The 26500-nt window shown below is 35.7% G+C and overlaps 1 protein-coding gene across 3 annotated transcripts in view; it reads right to left on the reverse strand.

Annotated features, from left to right (window-relative positions):
• The window catches only part of ZC3H6 (zinc finger CCCH-type containing 6), a 71778-nt gene that overhangs the window by 8165 nt on the left and 37113 nt on the right, over positions 1-26500 (reverse strand). For all 3 annotated transcript variants that reach the window (XM_045446864.1, XM_045446865.1, XM_045446866.1), the window contains 6 exons: positions 14950-15196; positions 12014-12147; positions 6915-7031; positions 5961-6072; positions 1663-1772; positions 528-781 (listed from right to left, as the gene is read on the reverse strand). In XM_045446864.1, coding sequence (XP_045302820.1) covers positions 528-781; positions 1663-1772; positions 5961-6072; positions 6915-7031; positions 12014-12147; positions 14950-15196 — 974 coding nt within the window. The remainder of the gene's footprint in view (positions 1-527; positions 782-1662; positions 1773-5960; positions 6073-6914; positions 7032-12013; positions 12148-14949; positions 15197-26500) is intronic.

The following is a 26500-nucleotide window of genomic DNA, read 5'->3' on the forward strand; positions in this document are numbered from 1 at the left end:
GGGATCCCTGAGTGTTCAGGGTTAAAAGAACAATCAACAATAGGCCCAGGTGCACAGACCCTGCGGTGTGGGTAGCAAGGCTGGAATGGTGGTGTTAGAAAATGCAGATCTGGATCCAGCTTATCCAAAGATTTTCCTCTACTAGCCCAAGGAAATATTTCTCTAAAAGAACTAAATATTCTTAAGCCATGCTAATGCCACTATCTGAAGGTGTTATCAGTATCCATGCAGCCTCCTAACAAATTGGGAGAAATATCAATTCATCTACCTGGCAGTGCCCTTCCGGATGGATTACTGTGTGGAGAGGTTTCTGAAGCTGTGTTAAGGATTCCATAGAGAAAAGCATGGATGGCATGCAGTGGAGGGTGGGGACAAAGAGAAAGTAGGAAGTAGCAATTGGGGTGAATGCCAGGTATCTGCTATCTCTACTTAAGTTTAATTATATGATTACCGTGGAATACAAGTTAGTTTCTTAATAAGAATTTTTAGGAGCAAAAATGATATCACTAAAAAAAATTTTAACTTACTTCTTCCCAATCTTATGTGCTAAATCCACAGTAGGTTTCACAACTATTTCAAAAAGAGATGGGATTTTCTTGAAATCATCGGAGAGATCTGTCTGAAAATCATCTTCAGGATCAGAAAAGGGAAAATGCTCTGGTGGGGTTGGCAGAAGCCCAACTCCTGGAGGTGGTTTGGGAAGAGGAGTTATGCCCCGTTTTCTAAGTTCTTCTAATTCTCTTTCATCTTCATTTGTGGCTTCTTCTTCAGTGTTCAACACCTAAAAATAATTGGCAAAGATTACTATTTCAACACAAGCTTTCTTCCTTACATTTAAAATTTTTTCAATGTTTATTTTTGAAAGAGAGTCAGAGAGAGAGAAAGAAAGACAGGGACGAGTGAAATGAGGGAGGGGCAGAGAGAGAAGGACAGAGGATCCAAAACAGGCTCTATGCTGACAGCAAGAGAGCCAACATGGGGATTGAACTCACAAACCATGAGGTCATGACCCCAGCCAAAGGTGGATGCTCAACCGACTGAGCCGCCCAGGCACCCCTCTTCCTTACATTTAAAAACTGTGAACACTTCAATAAACTAGTTTTGATATTAGAAAATTATCATTTTAAAGTTAAAATGGATCAGAGAGAGAAAACTCATTTTTGATAATGAGATTCAAAATGGTAAAGGATATTTCTCAAAGTACATTAGCTTTTTAATGGCAGAACAAGAGTAAGAAAAGATTCTTAATTCCTAGCCCAATATTTCTGCTTTTCTAACACACTACATTAAAAAAAATTTTTTTTAATATTTACTTTTGAGAGAGACAGAGACACAGACAGAGCATGAGCAGAAGAAGGCAGAGAGAGAGGGAGACACAGAATCCGAAGCAGGCTCCAGGCTCTGAGTTGTCAGCACAGGGCCCAATGCGGGGCTTGAAACCACAGACCGTGAGATCATGACCTGAGCCAAAGTCGGACACTTAACTGAATGAGCCACCCAGGCGACCCTTAACACACTACGTTAATGGATTAAAACCTAAAATAGCAAACCCTTGATTTCTCAGGAGGGTTTTATGAAATGTAATTTGTAAAACATGATTCAAGTCAAATGAATTTGTGGTGAGACCTAACAAATAACTGAAGTGCAAAAGACAGTACTTACTTTGTCCAAAAGTTTCTTTGTTTCTTTAGTCAGATCATCATGGGAAAATTTACAATTGTCTCCTTGGTAACATTTCGCTCCACTGTGATAGAACTTACATGGAAATTCATGTAAATAAAAATATTAAGGAATAAACCAAGTAAAATCAAACCCCAATATTTTTAAACCACAAAACATAACTGTGCTGAGTCAATCATATCATACTAAATTTTCTACAATCATGTCAGATTAGACTACTTAATTTTTTATTTTAAGATTAAGTATTTTAATTAGGCAGCAAACATTCAAAAATTTTAAATCTTTCTTACTATATTAAACTAGGAATTTTTTAAAGAAAAAATACTTACAATTGTTATAGCAAATACTATAGTATTCTAGTTATGTAAGTCCTGTAATTTTCCATAATAAAAATATTATATAAAACAAATTTTGTAGCAAGAGCTTATATCTATGAAGAAAACAAAAGGACTTGATATGTCATGTTAAAGTCAAATATCCCAACATGAAAACTATAAGCAAATCATTCTCATGATTTTGGAGACAAACCTCAAACTTCTAAAGAAAATATTAAATCCGTAAGTTTATTAAAAAAATATACCATTTGTGTTTATGTTCAGGGAATTCCTGAGTGGTTTTAGCATATTTATTACTATAATCATTACATTGACAAAATCAAGAGAGAGAAATCATATGATCATCTCAGCAGATACAAAAGGCAACTGCTAAAATTCAAAATCTTTTTTTGACTTAAAATAAAAATAAAAACCTCTTAGTAAAATAAGAACACAGTTACTTAACTTGATTTAAAAAATCTTAGGGGGGGGCCTGGGTGGCGCAGTCGGTTAAGCGTCCGACTTCAGCCAGGTCACGATCTCGCGGTCCATGAGTTCGAGCCCCGCGTCAGGCTCTGGGCTGATGGCTCAGAGCCTGGAGCCTGTTTCTGATTCTGTGTCTCCCTCTCTCTCTGCCCCTCCCCCGTTCATGCTCTGCCTCTGTCACAAAAAAAAATAAATAAACGTTGAAAAAAAAAAAATCTTAGGGACACCTCAGTTGGTTAAGTGTCCGACTTCGGCTCAAGTCATGATCTCACAGTCTGTGAGTTTGAGCCTGCATCAGGCTCTGTGCTGACAGCTCAGAGCCTGGAGCCTGCTTTGGATTCTGTGCCTTCCTCTCTCTGCCCCTCCCCTGCTCTCTGTCTCTCTCTTTCTCTCAAAAATAAATAAACATAAAAAAAATGTATCTTAGAACTATAGTCACAAGGGGTGCCTGGCTGACTCAGTTGATGGAGTATGGGTACCTCAATCTCAGGGTTCTATTGTTGAGCCCCACATTAGGTGTTAGAATTCACTTAAAAATAAAATCTTAAAAACAAAAACAAACAAATAAAAACCTACAGCCACAAGCCAAAGCAAAAAAGCACTATCATTAAAACATGTATTATGTCTGTCACAATCACTACTGTTGAACATCATGCTGGAAGTGTAGCCAATATAATGAAAATTAAGAAGCTTAAATGTGATAAAAGAAGTAATTATTATTATTTACAGATAACATAACCCTATGGGGAAAATGTAAGAATAGGCTGAAAGCTTTTATTTCAATAAGGTGTTTGGTTTCTAAAGAAATATGCCAAATCTTAAAAAGATTTCCTTTTCTTGAGTAAGTCAAATTTATTATAACATTTTGATAGAGAAAGGAGGATTATTTGTCCTACTACATATCAAATATACTATTATAGAGGGGAAAAATCAAACAGCACAATGTGTAATAGTAGTATAGAGGTAGATCTGGTCAAGATGCCATTTTAAATCAGTGAAGATGAGACAATAAGTGTAACCATCTGGAAAAAAAAATAAGGTCCTTACTGCACATCACACATTAAAAAATAATCCATATCAACTAAAGGTATAAATATTAAATTAAAAAAAATACAACCTTAACAACCATAGCTGGATAATGTTTTTGTAAAAAATTATGTGTAAAAATATATACATATATACATCCAGTCATACATACAAACCTCAGCATGGAAAAAAAATCTTAAAGGCTTCACACCATATTGTTAGCATGGTTATCCATGAAGAGTGAGATTACTTAGGATTAAAAAAAGTCAACTTGAAAATTATCAAACATGTACCAAAGTAGAGAGAAAATGAGCTCCCTCCTGTTGGCCATGTAGGTTCAACAATTTTCATCATTTGGAATTCTGTGAGATCTTTATCACTCCTATACTCTCTTCTCGACTCTCCCCACAAACACTGGAGTATATGAAACACAGCACATTCCAAATACATTACATCAGAAAATGTTTCCAAATTTATTTCAAATGGATAAGGAATATTTTTCTTAGCAATCACAACCTTACCATCAATCTAAAAAAATTAACGCATTAATTTCATCTGATACTGTCAATACACAAATTTTCCAGACTGTTTCCAAAAAATGTCTTTTTATAACTGCTTTATTCACATCAGGATCCAAACATGATCCATAAATTGCATCCAGTTAATAGACCTCTCAAATTTCCTTTATTGATCTCTAGAAGTCCTCCTTGATTTTTGCATCATTTGTTAATTTTACTATTTGTCAATAGATGGTGTTTAAACACTCCGTACTGCATAGTATTAGGAGGCATTTAACGTATAGTTGGCTTTTTTTTAGTGAGGTTAAGACCAAGCAGTCAGCCCCAGTGCTGTCAGCCCAATCTACCAATTATAAAATTGCTCACCAACATTTCACCTAATGAGTTTAGCAGCCATCAGTAATCACTGCCCAGACCAATTAGAAAAGGGTGAATTCACATGTAATTTTGCCAGAGCCTGCCAAGCTCCCATCTATAGGCGTGAACAATTTTGCATTCTTACCACAAAGTTGGAATGTCATCTGTTTTTTCACAGCCTTGCTAACAAACCTTGCTCTCACTTTTAATTTTTGCAAATCTGGAAGCTACAAATGGTATCTCGACATACATTATATTATGAACAGGATGGAGTGTCTTTTTATAACATTTTGGGAACATCTGCATTTCTCTATGAATTATCTGTATGTCTTGCTCATTTTTCTTTTCAATTTTTAGAAACTCATGTATTAAGGCTGTTATCTCTCTGTAAGTGATGTAAGTTGCAAATAATTTTTCTCATTTTATTATTTATCTTTGGCTACATATGTCATATTTTTGTCATGCAAGTTTAAAAAATTTTGTGCAAATTTTCAATCTTTTATTGCTTCTGGATTTTAAGTCAGACTTGGGAAAGTTTTCTACTCTTCTGGATTATGGAGGAATCCATTCATAAAAATCATTTGATTTGTATGGTTTCATTTTTTATATTTAGCTCTATGATAAAAAGGGATTTTTTACTTAATTTGTTAATATTATTTTTTGACCTACACAAGACTATTTTAAATTTTAGGTGGAAGAAATAAATGTGAGGATCTGTGAAATATCAGTTTGCTGGCAAGACAGAAATAATCACAGCAAAGCAACACAGACATTAGGGCAAACAGATCCATGGAGCCCAACAGAAAGTCCAGAACAAAACCAAAAACATACATGTAAACACTTCATCTACGATGAAGATGGAGTTTCAAATCAGGGAGGAAAGGCTCCATTAGTTATAAATGGTAATGAATAACCAGCAACTAATGGGGGGCAGTTAACATGGAAAGATTCATGAGATTTAGATATAGATAGACACAAAGATATAGATATATATAAATTTTTTTAAAAGAAGAATTATGTATAATGAAATACCAATTTGAGTGGGGACAGGAGTTACAATTTAAATGTATAGATATCCAAAGAGAAATAGGGAAGAATGTACTGTGTTTGTCACTGTGTGATAAGATTTGATGAGACTTCGGTTTTATAATGTTCAACAATAATAATTTAATACTTATATTCATAAGTAAAATAATTAAGTCATAGAATAAACAGTTTGCCAACTACTCCTTTAGGAAGTACAGTTGCTTGAAATACTTATAAGCTGAGTATATTAAATATAAAGTACCTTTAGTTCACAGATTTTCTTTTCCAAAGGGAAGTTATTTTATTTTCCTAAAGAATACCTCAGTTTGCCCTTTCGAAGCACAAAGGCTACCTAGACTTGGTTTCTGTAATGTGCTATTTTAAATTTACAACCAAAGTAGCCTGTAGAGGTTGTACCTAGGATTTTTAAAAACCTCAGTAATGTTAATAAATAAATAAATAAATAAATAAATAAATAAATAAATAAAATAAAAACCTCAGTAATGTTTTACAACCTCAATATTTTGGTTAACATATTTTTAATAAAGGATATTATGCATATAAATGCAGTTCTCTCCTTTGGTACAATATCCTTGTAAATAAAATTTGCAGATCTCTTTTCTCTTCTCCAACTCTGCATCATGATCAAATTTACATTGATCTCCCTGTCACAAAAAAGAAAAACAAAAAAAAGAGAGAAAAAGAGAAACATTGAATTTTCTCTATGGTATTTCATGGTAGAACTATGGACACATCTTCAGTCTTTAAATAAAGAGCTAATAATAATTCAAACAATCCCTTGGAATTCTTGCCCAAGACAGTGGATGTGGCCATGTACAGAGGCAGCACAGTGAGCGTGGCCTCAGAGGCTACTGCCTGGCTCTACCAGCACTCACCATTTCTAGCTGAGCTACTGTGGTCACTTAATTAATCTCCTGGTTTGGCCATGTTTAAAGTGGGGAAAATATGAGGTGCCTGGGTGGCTCAGTCAGTTAAGACTCTTGGTTCCAGCTCAGGCCATGATCTCATGGTTTGTGAGACTGAACCTGTTTCAGGCTCTGCGCTGACAGCACAGAACCTGCTTGGGATTCTCTGTCTCCCTCTCTCTCTCTGCCCCTCCCCTACTCTCTCTCTCTCTCTCAAAAGAAATAAATAAACAGTAAAAAAAAAATAAAAAAATAAAGTGGGGAGAATAACAGTAACTACTTCATAGGTTTGCCGTAAAGATTAAAACGTTTAATATTAGTGATCCACTTTGAACAGTACTTGCCACATAGTCAGCATTATGTGTTTGTTAAATAAAACCTGATTTAACAAAGTATATTACTGTCCCAGAATATAATTAAATGAGCTCTGTGGTACAGTATTTCCATGCAAGATACATTTCAAAGAAATAGCTTTATTACAACTATATGAGAAATGAAAAACCTAACCACCCCCAAAAGACTAAATTTTAAAGATTATTTTGGAAGTTAAAATAACTCATGAGATATCACTATAAATTTACCTTAATACATCTCCCTTCCAGAAAGTATTTACAGATTTGTTTTCCTTTGTGTTCCACTGTGTGCTGATTAATGAATTCCTGAGTCATAACCTTCCATTTCTTCGCTGGTTTATTATACTGTGAGAAAAAAACAATTCATTTGAATACAACATACGAAATATTAAAGGTATTAAAATGGATAGTCAAATGGATTGAGAAAGCAGTATAATTACAACCTAAAGTGGCCAAGACTGGACATTCAGATGCTATCATTATTTGGAGTTAGGTTTCTAATACACTGCTTATTGCTACTAGTGGTTCAAATAACCCTATTTCTATTTTAATGAGGATGTACAACTACTTTTTAAAGATAAAAAGCTTGAAAATTAACAATAATACTCAGTGTTGGCAAAGGTATGATAAAGTGTGCACTCTCATATTATTCTTGATAGCTATGTTATAAAAGACTTATAATATCCATATTGTTAGACACAGAATTTGTACTTTTCAGGAGTATTCTGAGGGAATCATCAGGGAGGCACACATATATTTATTCACAAAAATAACTACTGCAGAATTACTTACATGATAAAACAACAAACAAAAATCTAGAAATACTCTATACATCCCAGATAAGAAGACCAGTTAAATACCTATCACTGGTAGACTACTATGTAATCATTAAAAAGTGATGAGATGGAGGGGCGCCTGTGTGGCTCAGTTGGTTAAGTGTCCGACATCAGCTCAGGTCATGGTCTCACAGTCTGAGAGTTCGAGCCTCACGTCAGGCTCTGTGCTGACAGCTCAGAGCCTGGAGCCTGCTTCAGATTCTGTGTCTCCCTCTCTCTCTGCCCCTCCCCTGCTCATGCTCTGTATCTCTCTGTCTCAAAAAATAAATAAAAACATTAAAAAATTTTTTAAAAACTAATGAGATGGAGAGACAATATGGGGACATAAGAAATGTTCATAGGGGTGTCTGGGTGGCTCAGTTGGTTAAGCGTCCCACTCTTAATGTCAGCTTGCATCATGGTATTGTTGTACATGGGATAGAGCCCTGCATTCTCTCTGCACTGGCAGCATGGAGCCTGCTTGGGATTCTCTCCCTCTTTCTCTGCCCCTTGTGCACTCTCGCTCTCTCTCTCAAAATTGATAGACATTTAAAAAAAGAAAGAAAGAAAATGCACATAATACTTTACTAAGTGAAGAATCGATCCCAATTTTATAATAAAAAAAGACTGAAGAATAAAAACGAAAAAAGACTAAAAGAATATACCCCCACATTTAAGAGTGTATGTCTCTAGGTGTACTCCTAAAAAAATTAGAAATTTTTTGAATTATTTTTGTACTTCCTTTAAGAAAAAGAGGAAGGATATATTTCCTTTAGCTTTTAAATTAAAAACAAAACAAAACAGAAAGAAATGTATTGTAAAAAATCTCACAGCCCTACATGTTTCCTTAGTTCTCCTTTAACCCCTATTCAACTTTTTTTTTTTTTCCCTATTCAACTTTCGCTAGGAGTACAAGAAGATTGATTTGTTAACAAGAGTATGATGCTTAGCCATGCTAAGGACTTAAGATTCATGAGCTCTATAAAACAACGCTATTTTTCAAACCCCCGGTATGTACCATGCTTGGCATACAGTAGGAGCTCAATAGCTACTTGCTCTTATAATTTGATTTGTTTCCCTTTCCCTCAGTTTGCTGGAGATGGAGAACAAAACACAACCTACTGGAAATAGGAAATTTCCAGCAAACACTCGAGGCAAGAGATGGCTAGACTGAAATCTGATCCTCAGCACTTGCATTTGAAATATGCTTTACTGTAGGAATTCTTGGGGGAAAAAAGTACAAAAATACCAAGAAAACAGACAATCCTATAGGTTCTTTTAAAAAATATAAGCATAATCAAATTGCCCCAGGGAAACACAATGAAATTGCTTATAATATACTATGATAGAACTATTTAAACTGTCTTAAATTTATGTAGATTTGACTCACAAACATTTTCTATTTCTAGGTTCACTTAGAACAAGTAGATATAAATGACCAGCTCATATATGCCTTCTCTACAAAGAATGGTGGCTATAATAAAACAGGAAGCCAAGGAGAATGCATTACACAAAATCAATGGGCCAGCTTGAAGAATATAACTCTGAAATTAAAAAGTAAAAAATTAGGTAATCACCAAAAAAACCCCACCCAAACACCCTGAAAAACATACCAAGTTGCACCTATATTTCATTAATAACTCATTCTATGTTACTTTCTAGTGATATGCCTCATTGTTGTAATAGAGGATAGTGGTTTTTTCCGTTTTGTTCTTTAGTTTGGTAAAAAAGTAGAAAGTATCTCAGTATCCATAACTGTGAGAAATCTAATTATAATCATGATATTCCAGAAAATCTAACTTTAACAATAAAATTTTAGGACAAAATAAAGTGCCTAGAAGATCTGATCTTTTACGTCTGAATCTACAGAAGCAACATGATGTCCTCTACCCTTAAAGATCACTTGTAATGTAAGAGCTGGAAGAATCAGTCATCTAGTTCGGCACCCTCACTAGACAAGTATAGAAACTGAAGATTAGAGAAATTAGTGACTTGCCAAGGGTCATATGGTGAGTGAGCAGGCAGGTTAGATAGAACTCTCTGCACTGTATCACATTACCTCTAAGAAAACACAATTCAAGAAAAGAGGAAGAGAAAGGAAAAATGGAGGGAGAGAGAGAAAACTAAACTACCTACTTGGTTATTTTAAAATTTACTCTAGAAGATGTATTACACTGGTATAAGGAAAACAAGCATAAAATATTTTTTAAATATATAAAGAAGAGGAAATGAAAGGATCTACCAGTAAAATAATATATGTTTACAGAAAATTTAACAGCTGTTATAAAGACAAAAAAATTTAGATGCTTTATGGGTAACAGAATAAATAAGTCTTTCAAATCCATCAAAAATTTGCTTGTTCTGTGACTACCCTTGAGTTTTCAAGACTGTGTGAACATACAAGTATCTGTGAGTTTATCTGGCTTTAGGAAGATCTTACACTCCTTGGAAAGGATGGATCTATACTGGCCACTTTACCATGTTCACTCTATCCTGAATAGGTCTCCCCTAGACTACTCCCAAACATGAGCTACATGCTTGGGCTCTGGCACTCTCCTGGCTGTTTCTGGAATAAGAAAAAATCTCTCTTGACAGCCAATAAACTGAAACAGTTGATAACATTTTAACCTTAATAAACAAAAGGAAAAATATTCTAAATCTGATGAATGTAAAAGAAAGAATTTATTCTGATTTTCTATACCATGATAAAGAATCTTTTAGTTGCAGTCCAGATCAGTAAACACCAAAATGTCAGTGCTTGGGGTGCCTGGGTGGCTCAGTCAGTTAAGCGTCTAACAATGGCTCAGGTCATCTCAAGGTTTGTGAGTTCAAGCCCTGGGTCAGGCTCTGTGCTCACAGCTTGGGCAGAGCCTGGGGCCTACTTCATATTCTGTGTCTCCCCTCTCTCTGCCCCTCCCCACTCACGCTCTGTCTCTCTCTCAAAAATAAACAAACACTGAAAAACAAAAAACATAAAAAAAATAATATGTCAGTGCTTGAAGGGCTCCTTAGAGTTAATTTAATTCCATACTTTCATTTTACAGATTAAGCAAATTGAAACTCAGAGACAGGTAGTAACTTGTTCAAAGCCACACTTTCTTGGAAGCTAATTTTTTTTTGCAGGTATAGCGTGTAGGTATTGGTTATAGGAGAAAACTTACTTTAGAAAGTATTCACATTAATTTAGTCTAGGGAAGGCAGCACATTCTAGGGGAGTCTAGGAAGATGGATAGACAGGTTATAATTACTCAGAAATTCCAAGCTTGTTTCCAAAGCTGCTATTCCATGGAACAGTGAGTGGTTCAATGAATGTTAATAAATGTGGGTGGGGTGAAGGAGTGAGTTCAGGGTTAAGTAAAATTTGAAAACAGTGGATTGAACAAAGTAAAACAGGATTTTTTATATCTAACTTGCAAGGAGCCTTTAATACATTAAAAAAATTTTTTTTTTAACATTTATTCATTTTTGAGACAGAGAGACAGAGCATGAATGGGGGAGGGGCAGAGAGAGAGGGAGACACAGAATCCAAAGCAGGCTCCAGGCTCTGAGCTGTCAGCACAGAGCCTGACGCGGGGTTAGGACCCATGGACCATGAGATCATGACCTGAGCCGAAGTCGGACGCTCTACCGACTGAGCCACCCAGGTGCCCCAAGGAGCCTTTAATACATTAATGTTAACTGAGAACATTAGTGGTAGATGGTATGTGTTGGGTTTCACTAATTTACCTGGGCCTGAACTTCTTTTTTTTTTAGCTCATACTTATTAACATCTCCCTAAATAGTGTACTAACGAATACATATTAAGAAATCTGTGCCCATTATCTTTAAACCCAGACATCAGAAAACCAAGCATTTTCAAATTACAATACATTGCTATCACTTTGTTCCCACTCAAGGTTGCAGCTTTTAATAATCTACCCTTGCTCTGTATAATTCAATCAATCTTACTGGAACAGTGACAGAATACTGAAATTGGGCCACTTTAATCCAGAGTTGCCAAAAGGCTGAAATGTACATGTTCAGAGTTCAATTCAACACATATTTATTCAATATCTTCCAAACACAAGGTACACAAATTCATCTTTCCAACCATTTATATCTCTTTTTCCTCTCTTTCAATGCTTTCAGTTTTACTAAGTTAATTTACCACTACAGTATGTCCCTTCTTATCAGCCCTGCTACATATTAAGCTATTAGCATTTTAGTTCCATTTGCATCTGGGGAAAATGACTCCTAGGAAAGGAAAATACAGCAGAGAACTAATAGACCATACATTTTTGTTTTCTGACATACCAATTTTATTTTAAGGTGCTTTCAAACACATCCATTTTATTTCAAGGTGACCTAAATTTGCATCTCTATACTTGTATCATGACTATTAAAACAATTTAATTATTTTTTTAAGAATCTGTTTATACTCATTTGATCTTAGCTAGAGAATTTTCATTTACTAGGAAAGTAGCATTACAATCACAGTGATTTCTCTGCAGCCAAATAGGTTAAAACTAGTACCTCTTGAAAGTCATCCATTCCTGAAAAAATATTAGGCCCTTTATTGGTTCTTCCCCCACGGTCTTTGCGTTTGATTTTCTTCGGCAAACCACGTCCACGACCAACATTAAAACTTTTAACCCTCTGTTCAATACCTAAAAGAGTTAAAATGTACTTCAAATATTACAGAAAAACAACACAACTGTCAATCTATTAGCTTATAAGGAACAGCATATTTTAAATAGTATATAATATACAGTGCATTCTTTTTCTTTCTCTCTAGATTCAATGAAAAATATTAATTAAGTTTTTCCATTTTACTTTCTGGGTATTGCTTTTCATTTTTTTCTTTTTAAGGGATGTTAATGATAATAAGAAAGCAAGGCACAAGAATACATATGACTAGAGAAGTTAAATCTAGTTTTGTTCTTTTTAATTTTCCTTAGAATAAGAAAACAGTTTTTCAGAGAATTAAACATTATATTCATCCCTAAGGAAGACATTAAAGATATTAGCGATTAACTTGACCAAATTGAGTTTCTAGTGATAATTTTGAATAGATATCACATATGTTTCCAAGTAAAATTTATACTTGTCTTACTTTTTAAAAACTTGGTATTAAAAGTATCTAAAATTACCAAAATTAAATATTAAGATAGAATACAGAGTATTTCTCATTTTACCAAAGTCCCATAGAAGTAATATATTTTCTTACGTATTACGTGATCTTAAACCTACAAAACAGCAAACAAATATATGAAAAAAATGTTTTTATCAAAAAGAGTCAAAGAAATTAAAAATTTTAAATAACATCAATTTTCACCTTTTCAAAGAATAGGGTTGGTAGGGATTTGGAGAAATTGGCATTTTCACACACTGGCATGCTGTTAAAAAATTGGTCTATCAACTTTTTGTAAATCAACCTTGGTATGTGGATTAAAATTCTTCAAATGTGTGGCTATATCTTTTGACTCAATTCTGCGTTTCAGAATTTATTCTTAAAAAGTATTCGTGAAGATGTTTTCTGAGACATGTATAAATATGCATGGTTAATCACAGAAGTAAAAAAAAAACCTGGGTGCAACTTAAATGTTAAGTACCACTTAAATCTCAAGTGGTTACTGTTACACAAACCTAAGATTGTTAAATTATCGTATATTTATTTAATTGAATAGAATGCAGACATTAAAAGCTACTTGTTAGCGGAAGAATGAGATATACTTCATAGTTAAGGGAAAAAACAAGTTAAACAGCATGCATAATTTTTTGTTAAAAATAACTGTCAGAAAGATTCTGGAAGAATGTACACCAAATATACTAATAGTCACTGTTTTGGGGTGTAGGGATTCAAATTGCTTTTGTTTTATCTTTGATCTTTGTTGGGTTATTGTTTCCACACACAGAAAAGGTTTTCTGCATTTGGCCATGTATTACTTTCATATTTCAGGGGGAGGAAATGAATGTCAAAAATAAAAGAATACTCAATTCTTTAACAGAGCAAACAGGAAGAACTTGAAAGGGAAAACCCCAGGTGGGAATGGATGAGCGAAATCTCTCTATGTTCCCTTATTCCCCAAGTGGAATGATTCCTGACACCACTATGTCTAGACTTCAGGAACAAACTCACTAATTACAATAGCATATGCACAGGCAAATTCTTTTCCTTTTTAGGTCAGCAAAGCCTGGATACATATTTTTCAAAGGAATTTTGCTAGGAAATCAAGAAAAAATAAAGTCATAAAAACTACCACATTTACTCTTAACTAATTCCTTTTTTCAACAATAATTAAAGTATAGTAACACAGGGTTTGGGTGCTCACTGCTTGACTTCAGCCTCATCTTACTCCAGTTTTCATGAAGCAGATATTGAGTGGACAGTTCTTAAGGTTGATTTGACCCTTATGTGACCCACAGTTTATATGGCAACTTGCCATGCTCTCTCCAGGCACCATGTGCCTCAATACAGCAGATGAATTGATGATCACTCCAGAAATTTCTTTAGTTTATGTTCTTATTTCCAATCTTGAAGAATATCCATAATCCTAAGTACATTTGCACAGCAAAGATGATCACCATCTTTTAAAGTCTAATAAAAGAATAGCTTCCGGGGCGCCTGGGTGGCGCAGTCGGTTGAGCATCCGACTTCAGCCAGGTCACGATCTCGCGGTCCGTGAGTTCGAGCCCCACGTCGGGCACTGGGCTGATGGCTCAGAGCCTGGAGCCTGTTTCCGATTCTGTGTCTCCCTTTCTCTCTGCCCCTCCCCCGTTCATGCTCTGTCTCTCTGTGTCCCAAAAATAAATAAACGTTGAAAAAAAAAAAAAAAGAATAGCTTCCTAGAATTCTCTCCTTACAGGTCTAAAATATAAAGCAATGCATAGAGTAACAGAAACAATTGAAAAAGGTAGGCTATTTTTTCAGTAAACCGGTATTATACAAGGAAAGGGAAAAAAAGTAATGGGAAAATTGTTTTACATTTTTATATACTTTTAAAATATTAGGGTATCTTTCTAACTCAAATATTAAAATACTATGCAGATTAAAATATTTGTAGATGTTTGTCCTCAAAATCTAAAAATAAAGAAAAAAGAATTCGGGAACCACAGGAATAAGCCGATCTTGAGAAGGGACTAAGAAATTTTTTACTCCATTGCTACCTGCTGTAATAAGGTTCCCATATTAAAACACAGCCCGAGGGGCGCCCGGGTGGCGCAGTCAGTTAAGCTTCCGACTTCAGCCAGGTCACGATCTCGCGGTCCGGGAGTTTGAGCCCCACGTCGGGCTCTGGGCTGATGGCTCAGAGCCTGGAGCCTGTTTCCGATTCTGTGTCTCCCTCTCTCTCTGCCCCTCCCCCGTTCATGCTCTGTCTCTCTCCCAAAAAAAAAAAAATAAAAACGTTGAAAAAAAAAAAATTAAAAAAAAAACAAAAAAAAACACAGCCCGACAATTTCACACTTACCTTGCTGAACTTTCATTCTTTGTTTTTTCCCTGGTTCTTTAGAAAATGATCCTAAAGCAGTCGTTGAGGTTTCTTTAGCTTGTCTGTATTGTTTCAGCTGACTGGCAAAATCTTCCTCTGTCTCCTGATTGTAGGTACCAAAGTTGTCATCACTGTAGGTACTGTACTCATCATATTCTTTACTTCTAAATTTTTTGTTATGTTGACTCTTCTTTGATGTCATGTAGCTTCCTGATAAATGTCCATGCTAAGTGAAAATAGACAATAGTTATCAGGAGTTTTCAGCTATATAAATGAATTGATAGTAACACAGGACATCTTTTTTCCCCCCAGAAATCTGGAGAAAAAAAGGGGAAAGACAATTATAGTTCTAACTCTTGGCTAGTACTTGTCTATGACAGTATTTAAAACTAAGTTCAAAAAGCCAAGTGCTACTCTCATATTATCAAACATTATAATTAATGTTCATAGATCCTTGCTGATGAGTGTGTTTTGTTCCCTTTTTGTTTTCCATGTCTGGTGTCTCCGTATTTGTACACAAAAGTATACTTAAAAATCCACACCATTATACATGAATTCCTTCTCTAAAAAGTTGAAAACATCTTTTGGAAAATATATGGGTACCTGGGTGGCTCAATAGGTTGGGTGTCTGACTCTCGATTTTCGGTCAGGTCATCATCTCACGGTTCGTGGGATAGAGTCCTGTGTCAGGCTCTGCACTGGCAGTGTGGAGCCTGCTAGGGATTCTATCTCTCCCTCTCTCTCTCTGCCCCTCCCCTGCTCACATGTGTCCTCCTCTCTCTTTCAGAATAAATGAACTCAAAAAAAAAAGAAAATAAGGAAAATATAGTAAAATAGCTTGAGGTGGGAGAAAATATATATTCTCCTAACATTGTCCCAAATGACAAGTTTAAGCATCTTATACTTAACAAAAAAACTGTATGTGTGGAAATTTTAGAAAAAGAATATTCTTATTTTTGAGGTCTAACAAGGATTTCTCTAAAACTTAAAAACATCTAGTGAATAAACTGCTGTTGGAAACTATTTACTATACTATACATGATTAATTTTATTAGTAATTTATTTTACTAAAAGCATATGAAAAATAAGAATACATTTTAGTCCTATAGTTTTATTTAATGGTAGTATTCAATTCTACCTCTATTCACTAAAATACTTTTTATTAGTTCTATCATATCTTCTGTCAATCTTTTAAAAGAAAGGAAGAAAAGATGCACGTAATTACAATTTGAGGATCTAGCAAAAACCGAGGCCATGATTCATCTCCAGCTTAGCACATTTAAAATATAATGCAAAAATACTGCCTACCCTGGCAGATTACCAACATGAGAATATGTGTTTTTAATAAAATGTAGAGAAATATTAAGATCTCTTCAGTAATTATAAAATAGAAACAAAATAGTTAACTAAAAATATCAAATCAATTAGCTCATCAATTTTAAATTTTGAAGACATTGTATTAGATTTCTGATTTAAGTAGTATTTTTAAAATTTATGAAAAATTTATAAACTGGTCTCATTTAGCACTTCAGAAATTCAGAAGGGGATTAAGAATTGCAGCCAAGGGGCGCCTGGGTGGTTCGGTCGGTTAAGCGTCTGACTTCGGCTCAGGTCATGATCTCACGGTCCGTGAGTTTGAGCCCCGCGTTGGGCTCTGTGCTGACAGCTCAGAGCCTGAAGCCTGTTTCAGATTCTGTGTCTCCCTCTCTCTCTGCCCCTCCCCTGTTCATGCTCTGTCTCTCTCTGTCTCAAAAATAAATAAATGTTAAAAAAAAAAAATTAAAAAAAAAAAAAAGAATTGCAGCCAAAGGGCAGTGTTTCTCAAATTTTTTATAAAAGTACTATGAAAATAATTGTTTAGATTAAGTTGAAGATTAATTTTTAGTTGAGCAGTGCTTATTTTTCCTTTTATTAAAAAATGTGATTCTATAACATACCAGACCAAATGGATTTCATAGATATATTCAGAACATTTTATCCTGAAACAGAATATACATTCTTTTTAAGTGCACACAGAGCACTCTCCAGAATAGATCACATATAAGCCACAAAACATATCTCAACAAATTCAAAAAGATCAATGTGTCTTTTCTGACCACAAGACAATGAAACTAGAAATCAATCACAAGAAAACCTCTGGAAAGATCACAAATACCTAGAGGTTAAATAACATGCTACTAAACAATGAACAGGTTAACCAAGAAATCAAAGAAATAATAATAAAAAAAAAAATAGAGACAATTGAAAATGAAAACACAATAGTCCAAAATCTTTGGAAGGCAGCAAAAGTGGTTCTAAGAGGGAAGTTTACAGCAATACAAGTTTACCTCAAGAAGCAAGAAAAATCTCAATAACCTAACCTTACGCCTCAAGAAGTTAGAAAAGAAAGAACAAATAAAATCTAAAACCAGCAGAAAGAAGGAAATAATAAAGGTAAGGGAATAAGTGATATAGAAACTAAAAAACAACATATCAATGAAACCAGGAGCCGGTTCTTTGAAAAGCTAACAAAATTGATTAAATCTCTGGTCACTCATTTAAAAAAAAAAAGAGGACTCTCATAAACAAAATCAGAAACAGAAGAGGAGAAATAACAACCAACACCACAGAAACACAAACGACTGTAAGAGAATATTGTGAAAAATACATCAACAAACTAGACAACCTAGAAGAAATGGATAAATTCCTGGAAACATAGAACCTAACAAAACAATCAGGAGGAAACAGAAAATTGGGACAGACAGATTATTAGCAATGAAATTGATTCAGTAATCAAAAAACTCCCAATAAACAAAAGTCCAGGGCCCAGATGGATTCACAGGTGAATTCTACCAAACATTTAAGGAAGAGTTAACACAACAGCCAAAGTATGGAAAGAGCCCAAATGTCCATCAATGGATGAATGGCTAAAGAAGATGTGGTATATATATACAATGAAGTATTACTCGGCAGTCAGAAAAAATGAAATCTTGCCATTTGCAACTATGTGGATGGAACTAGAGGGTATTTATTATGCTAAGCGAAATTAGGCAGAGAAAGACAATTATCATATGGCTTCACTCATATGAGGACTTTAAGACACAGAACAGGGGCCCCTGGGTGGCTCAGTCGACTGGGCCTCCAACTTCGGCTCAGGTCATGATCTCGTGGTTTATGGGTTTGAGCCGCGCATCAGGCTCTGGGCTGTCAGCTCAGAGCCTGGAGCCTGCTTCAGATTCTGTGTCTCCCTCTCTCTCTGCCCCTCCCCCCTCACGCTCTGTCTCTGTCTCCTTCAAAAATAAATAAACATAAAAAAAAATTTAAGACACAGAACAGATAAACACAAGGGAAGGGAAGCAAAAATAATATAAAAACAGGGAGGGGGACAAAACATAAGAGACTCTTAAATATGGAGAACAAACAGAGGGTTACTGTTTGTGGGAAGGGGGATGGGCTAAATGGGTAAGGGGCATTAAGGAATCTACTCCTGAAATCATTGTTGCACTATATGCTAACTAACTTGGATATAAATTAAAAAAATAAAATTAAAATTAAAAAAATAAAATAAATTAGTTAATACCTACTCCTCTCAAACATCTCCAAAAAACAAAAGAGGAAAGAAAACTTCCAAATTCATTGTATGAGGCCAGCATTACCCTGCTTCTAAAACCAGATAAAGACACAACCAAAAGAGAACCACAGGTATCTCTGATAAACACAGATGCAAAAATCCTCAATAAAATCTTAGCAAACTGAATTCAACAATATGTTAAAAAAATCATTCATCACATTCAAGAGGGATTTATTCTTAGGATGCAAGGGTAGTTCAATATTCATAAATCAATCAACATGATACATCACATCAGTAAGAGAAAGGAAAAAAATATGATCATTTCAACAGATGCAGGAAAAGCATTTGACATAAATACAATATCCATTCACGAAAAAATTCCTCAACAAAGCAGGTTTACAAGGAACATACCTCAACATAATAAAGTACTTATATGAAAACCCCACAGTGAACATATTCAATGGGGAAAAACAGAGCTTTTCTGCTAAGGTCAGGAACAAGACAAGGATATCCACTCTCATCTCTTTTATTCAACATAGCACTGGAAGTCCTAGCCACAGCAATCAGACAAGAGAAAGGAATAAAAGGTATCTAAATTCGTAGGGAAGGAGTAAAACATTCACTATTTGCATATGACACAATACTATATAGAAAACCCTAAAGACCACTAAAAAACTAGTAGAACTGATAAGTGAATTCAGTAAGGTCATGGATACAAAATCAATGTACAAAAAGCGTTGCATTTCTATACACTAATGAAGCAGCAGAAAGAGAAATTAAGAAAACAATCCCATTTACAGTTGCACCAAAAATAATAAAATATCTAGGAATAAACTTAACCAAAGGGGTGAAAGATCTGTACTCTGAAAACTATAAAACACTGATAAAAGAAACTGAAGATGACACAAGCAAATAGAAAGACATTCCATGCTCATGGACTGGAAGAAGAAATACTGTTAAAATGTCTATATTACCCAAGGCAACCTACACATTTAATACAATCCCTATCAAAATACCAACAGCATTTTTTACAGAACTAGAACAAACAATCCTAAAATCTGTATGGAACCACAAAGAACTCAAATAGGCCAAAGAAATCTCGTAAAAGAAAAACAAAACTGGAGGGGTGCCTGGGTGGCTCAGTCAGCTGAGTGAGCAACTCTTTGGCTCTGGTCATGATCCCAGGGTCGTGGGATCAAGCCCAGTGTCAGGCTCCGCACTGAGGATGGAGCCTGTTTGAAATTCTCTCCCTCCTCCTCTGTCCCTCTCCCACTCTTTCTCTCTCTCTCTCTCTGAAAAATAACTTTAAAAAAAGAAAAACAAAACTGGAGGGATCACAATTCTAGACTTCAGCTTATATTACTAAGAAAGCTGTAGTAATCAAAACAGTATGGAACCAGCACAAAGGTAGACACATAGATCAATAAACAAAACAGAAAGCCCAGAAATAACCCCACAATTATATGATCAATTAATCTTCGACAAAGGAGGCAAGAATATTCAATAGGAAAAAGTCTCTTCAACAAATGGTGTTGGGAAAACCGGAGAGCTACATGCCAAAGAATGAAATTGGACCACTTTCTTACACCATACACAAAAACAAACTCAAAATGGATTAAAGACCTAAATGTGAAACCTAAAACCATAAAAATCCTAGAAGAGAGCATAGGCAGTAATTTCTCTGACATTAGCCATAACATCTTTCTAGATCTGTCTTCTGAAGCAAGGGAAACAAAAGCAAAAATAAACTACTGGGACTACATCAAAATACAAAGTTTCTACACAGCAAACAACCAACAAAACTGTTGAGTATTTCTTTTTTTTTTAATTTTTTTTAATGTTTATTTATTAAAAAAAATTTTTTTTTTCAACGTTTATTTATTTTTGGGACAGAGAGAGGCAGAGCATGAACGGGGGAGGGGCAGAGAGAGAGGGAGACACAGAATCAGAAACAGGCTCCAGGCTCTGAGCCATCAGCCCAGAGCCTGACGCGGGGCTCGAACTCACGGACCGCAAGATCGTGACCTGGCTGAAGTCGGACGCTGAACCGACTGCGCCACCCAGGCGCCCCTATGTTTATTTATTTTTGAGAGAGACAGAGACACAGAGCATAAGTGGGGGATGGGCAGAGACAGAGGGACACAGAAGCTGAAGCAGGCTCCAGGCTTTGAGCTGTCAGCACAGAGCCTGATGTGGGATTCAAACTCACAAACTGTGAGACCAAGACCTGAGCTGAAGTTGGACGCTTAACCAACTGAGCTACCCAGGTGCCCCAACTGTTGAATATTTCCAAAAAATAAATCTAACTGCAAATGATGAAATTTAGGTATCATATCAGTGTTTGATATATTAAATGGATTTAAAACCTTTGTCATTAGGCACAAAAATAATTCTAGCTATTAAAATATTCTGAGAAATGGCAGCTCCATTTACTCCAAAATCAATAGGCACACTGAATATACAGATATATTGACCTAACTAGATAAAATTATTAACTAGAGTATAATCCTTTTTAAATTTTAAAAGATATTATAATAAACATCATTTATTCAATAGTTATTGAGCAACATCAACTATAAAGAAGGCAACAGAATAATGAAAGGCAATAGAAAGAACTCTAACACAGTATTTTTTTTCTAAGCTTATAAGAAATTAGGAACACCAAATTAGGAAAAAGAATACAGCTCTGTCGACAGAGCTGTATTCTTTTTCCTAATTTGGTGTTCCTAATTTCTTGTAACAGACCAGCAGAAACCAGAACTCAGAAAGTCTAGGGTTTTTCAGATAGGTGCACAATGATCTGAATACTCCCCAGTGTTCCTGAGAGCATCGTGATTTTTCTAGCATAAAATACGATTTATACTGAAGACTTTGTTCAGATAACACAACATGCCTAAGAAAAATATAAAGTATATCCTATTGTTTAAATTTTTTTCTATTTAAAACACTTCAAATAATTTTTGCACTTAAAGAGGTAGATGTCACAAAATTTGTATGTGAAAGCTCTAACCCCCAATACCTCAGAATGTGAGTGTATTTGAAGACAGGGCATTGAAAGAGGTGATGAAGTTAAAATGAAGTTGCTAGGGTGGCCCTGATCCAATCTTACTGGTGTCCTTAGAAGAGGAAATTTGGACACACAGAGACAACAGGAGTGTACATGCACAGCAGAATGACCATGCATGGCAGCAAGAAGGTGGCCATCAATAAGCAAGGAAGAGAGGCTAAACTGATCTATCTCTTATGGTCCTCAGAGAAAACCAACCCTGCTGACACCTTGCTCTGGCACTTCTAGCCTCCAGATTACTAGAAAATAAACTTCTGCTATTTAAACCACTAGTCTGGGATATTTTGTTATGACAGTGGTGGCAAACAAATATATGCTGTATGATTTTCAAAGACTTGAAATTTGTGGCATAGGCCTACAAGAGGTTCACTTTAGACCCAAAGACATCTGCAGATTGAAAGTAAGGGGATAGAGAACCATCTATCATGCTAATGGACTTCAAAAGAAAGCTGGAGTAGCCGTACTTCTATCAGATACCTAGACTTTATTTATTTATTTTATTATTTTTTTATTATTATTTTTTTTCAACGTTTATTTATTTTTGGGACAGAGAGAGACAGAGCATGAACGGGGGAGGGGCAGAGAGAGAGGGAGACAAGAATGGGAAACAGGCTCCAGGCTCTGAGCCATCAGCCCAGAGCCCGACGCGGGGCTCGAACTCACGGACCGCGAGATCGTGACCTGGCTGAAGTCGGACGCTTAACCGACTGCACCACCCAGGCGCCCCTATTTATTTTTTTTTTTTTAATTAAAAAAACTTTTTTTTAATGTTTATTTATTTTTGAGAGAGAGAGACAAAGCACAAGCAGGGGAGGGGCAGAGAGAGAGACAGGGAGACACAGAATCTGGAACAGGCTCCAGGATCCGAGCTGTCAGCACAGAGCCCGATGCAGGGCTTGAACCCACGAATCACATGATCATGACCTGAGCCAAAGTCCGACGCTTAACCAACTGAGCTACCCAGGCACCATAACAACCTAGACTTTAAAACAAAAACTGTAACAAGAGATGTAGATGGGCACTATATTTTAATTAAGGGGTTTATTCACCAAGAAAATCTAACAACTGTAAATACTTATGCCCCCAACTCGAACAACCCAATATACTAATCAATTAGTCACAAACATAAAGAAACACACTGATAATAATACCATTATGGTAGAGGACTTTAACACCCCACTTACAACAATGGACAGATCATCTAAGCAGAAAATCAACATGGAAACTATAGCTTTGAATGATACACTGGACCAGGTGGACTTAACAGATACATTCAGAACATTTCATCCTAAAGCAGCAGAACACACATTCTTCTTGAGTGCACATGGAACATTCTCCAACAGATCACATACTGGGTCACAAATCAGCCCTCAACAAGTACAAAAAGATTAATACCGTGCCATGCATATTTTCAGACTACAACACTGTGAAACTTGAAATCAACCACAAGAAAAAAATTGGAAATACCACAAATACTTGGAAACTAAAGAACATCCTACTAAAGAATGAGTGGGTTAACCAAGAAATTAAAGAGGAAATTAAAGAGTACATAGAAGTCAATGAAAATGAATACATGATAGTCCAAAACCTCTGGGATGCAGCAAAGGAGGTCATAAGAAGGAAGTATATAGCAATCCAGGCCTTCCTAAAGAAGGATGAAATGTCTCGAATACACAACGTAACCTTACACCTAAAGGAGGTGGAAAAATAATGGGAAATAAAGCCCCAAACCAGCAAAAGAAGTGAAATAATAAAGGTTAGAGCAGAAAACAATGATATTGAAATTAAAAAAAAAACAAAACAGTAGAACAGATAAATGAAATCAGGAGCTGGTTCTCTGAAAGAATTAACAAAAATTGATAAACCCCTAGCCAGATATATCTAAAAGAAAAAGGAAAGGACCCAAATACATAAAATCAAGAATGAAAAAGGAGAGATCAAAACCAACGCTGCAGAAATACAAATAAAAATAAGAGAATATTATAACCACTTATATGCCAATGAATTGGGCAATCTGGAAGAAATGGACAAATTTCTAGAAACATATAAACTATGAAAACTGAAACAGGAAGAAACAGAAAACTTAAACAGACTCATAACCAGTAAAGAAATTGAATCGGTAATCAACATTCTCCCAAGAAACAAGACTTCAAGGCCATGGCTTTCCAGGGAAATTCTACCAAACATCTGAGAGTTAATATCTATTCTTTTGCAGTTGTTCCAAAAAAAGAAATGGAAGGAAAACTTGGATTCCAAAACCAGACAAAAACCCCACTAAAAAGAAGAACTACAGACCAATTTCCCTGATGAACATGTATGTAAAAATTCTCAACAAGATACTAGCAAACCTAATCCAACAATACACTAAAAGAATTATTTACCACAATTAAGTGGGATTTATTCCTGGGATGCAGGGCTCGTTCAATATCTGCAAATCAATGTGGTAAATCACATTAATAAAAGAAAGAATAAGAACCACATGATCCTCTCAGTAGATGCAGAAAAAGCATTTGACAAAATACAGCATCCTTTCTTGATAAAAACCCTCAAGAAAGTAGGGACAGAGGGAACACACCTCTAGATCATAAAGGCCATATCCAAAAGACCCACAGCTAATATCATCCTCAATGGGGAAAAACAGAGCTTTCCTCCTTAAGTCAGGAACACGACAGGGATGTCCACTCTCACCACTGTTATACAAGATAGTGTTGTCCTAGCCTCAGCAATCAGACAACAAAAAGAAAATAAAAGACATCCAAATTGGCAAGTAAGAAATCAAACTTTCACTCTTTGACACAACATGATACTGTATGTGGAAAACCTAAAAGACTCCACCAAAAACTGCTAGAACTGATACGTGAATTCAGCAAAGTCGCAGGATATAAAGTCAGCGTACAGAAATTGGTTGCATTTCTATGCACAAAGAATGAATCAGCAGAAAGAGAAATCAAGGAATCTATCCCATTTACAATTGCACCAAAACCCATAAAATACCTAGGAATAAACCTAACTGAAGAGGTAAAAGATCTGTTTATGGAAAACTATAAAAAGCTTATGAAAGAAATTGAGGACAGAAAAATAGAAAAACATTCTATGCTCATGGATTAGAAGAACAAATACTGTTACAATGTCAATACTACCCAAACCAATCTACATATTCAATACAATCCCTATCAAAATAACACCAACGTTCTTCACAGAGCTAGAACAAACAATTCTAAAACTTGTATGGAACCAGAAAAGACCCTGAACAGCCAAAGTAATGTTGAAAAAGAAAACCAAAGCTGGAGGCATCACATTCTGAACTTTAAGCTATATTACAAAGTTGTAATCATCAAAACAGTATGGTACTGGCACAAAAACAGACACATAGATCGATAGAACAGAACAGACAATCCAGAAGTGGACCCATTAATGTATGGCCAACTAATCTTTGACAAAGCAGGAAAGAATATCCAATGAAAAACAGGCTCTTCAGCAAATGGTGCTGGGAAAACTGGACAGCGACATGCAGAAGAATGAACCTGGACCACTTTCTTACACTATACACAAAAATAAACTCAAAATGGATGAAAGACCTAAATGTAGACAGGAAACCATCAAAACCCTAGAAGACAAAATAGGCAGCAACCTCTTTGATCTTGGCCGCAGCAATTTCTTACTTGACATGTCTCTGGAGGCAAGGTAAACAAAAGCAAAAATGAACTATTGGGACTTCATCAAGATAAAAAATCTGCAGAGTGAAGGAAACAACCAACAAAACTAAAAGGCAACTGACGGAATGGGAGAAGATATTTGCAAATGACATATCAGATAAAGGCTTAGTATCCAAAATCTATAAAGAACTTATCAAACTCAAAACCCAAAAAACAAATAATCCAGGGAAGAAATGGACAAAAGACTTGAACAGACACTTTTCAAAAGAAGACATCCAGATGGCTAATAGACACATAAAAAGATGCTCAACATCACTCACCATCAAGGAAATACAAATCAAAACGATAATGAAATACCACCTCATACCTGTCAGAATGGCTAAAATGAACAACTCAGGAAACAACAGATGTTGGCAAGGATGTGGAGAAAGAGGATCTCTTTTGCACTGCTGGTGGGAATGTAAACTGGTGCAGCCACTCTGGAGAACAGTATGGAGGTTAGTCAAAAAATTTAAAATAGGGCTTCCCTACGACCCAACAATTGCACTACTAGGTATTTATCCAAAGGATACAAAAATGCTGATTCCAAAGGGCACATGCACCCCAATGTTTATAGCAGTGCTATTGACAATCGCCAAATTATGGAAAGAGCCCAAATATCCATTGAATGATAAATGGATAAAGAAGATGTGGTATAGGGGTGCCTGGGTGGCGCAGTCGGTTAAGCGTCCGACTTCAGCCAGGTCACGATCTCGCGGTCTGTGAGTTCGAGCCCCGCGTCAGGCTCTGGGCTGATGGCTCAGAGCCTGGAGCCTGTTTCCAACTCTGTGTCTCCCTCTCTCTCTGCCCCTCCCCCGTTCATTCCCTGTCTCTCTCTGTCCCAAAAATAAATAAACGTTGAAAAAAAAAATTAAAAAAAAAAAAAAAAAAAAGAAGATGTGGTATATACACACAATGGAATATTACTCAGCCATCAAAAAGAATGAAATCTTGCTATTTGCAACAATGCAGATGGAACTAGAGTGTATTATGCTACGCAAAATAAGTCAGAGAAAGATAAATATATGATTTCATTCATATAAGGAATTTAAAAAACAAAACAGATGAACATAGGGGAAGGGAAGAAAAAATAAAAAACAGAGAAGGAGGCAAACCATAAGGGACTCCTAAATACAGAGAACTGACGGTTGCTGGAGGGGTGTTGGGTGGGGAGATAGGCTAAATGAGTGATGGACATCAAGGAGGGCATTTGTTGGG

The sequence above is a fragment of the Leopardus geoffroyi genome, chromosome A3 (genome assembly GCF_018350155.1).
Source record: "Leopardus geoffroyi isolate Oge1 chromosome A3, O.geoffroyi_Oge1_pat1.0, whole genome shotgun sequence".
Classification (NCBI taxonomy): Eukaryota; Metazoa; Chordata; class Mammalia; order Carnivora; family Felidae; genus Leopardus; species Leopardus geoffroyi.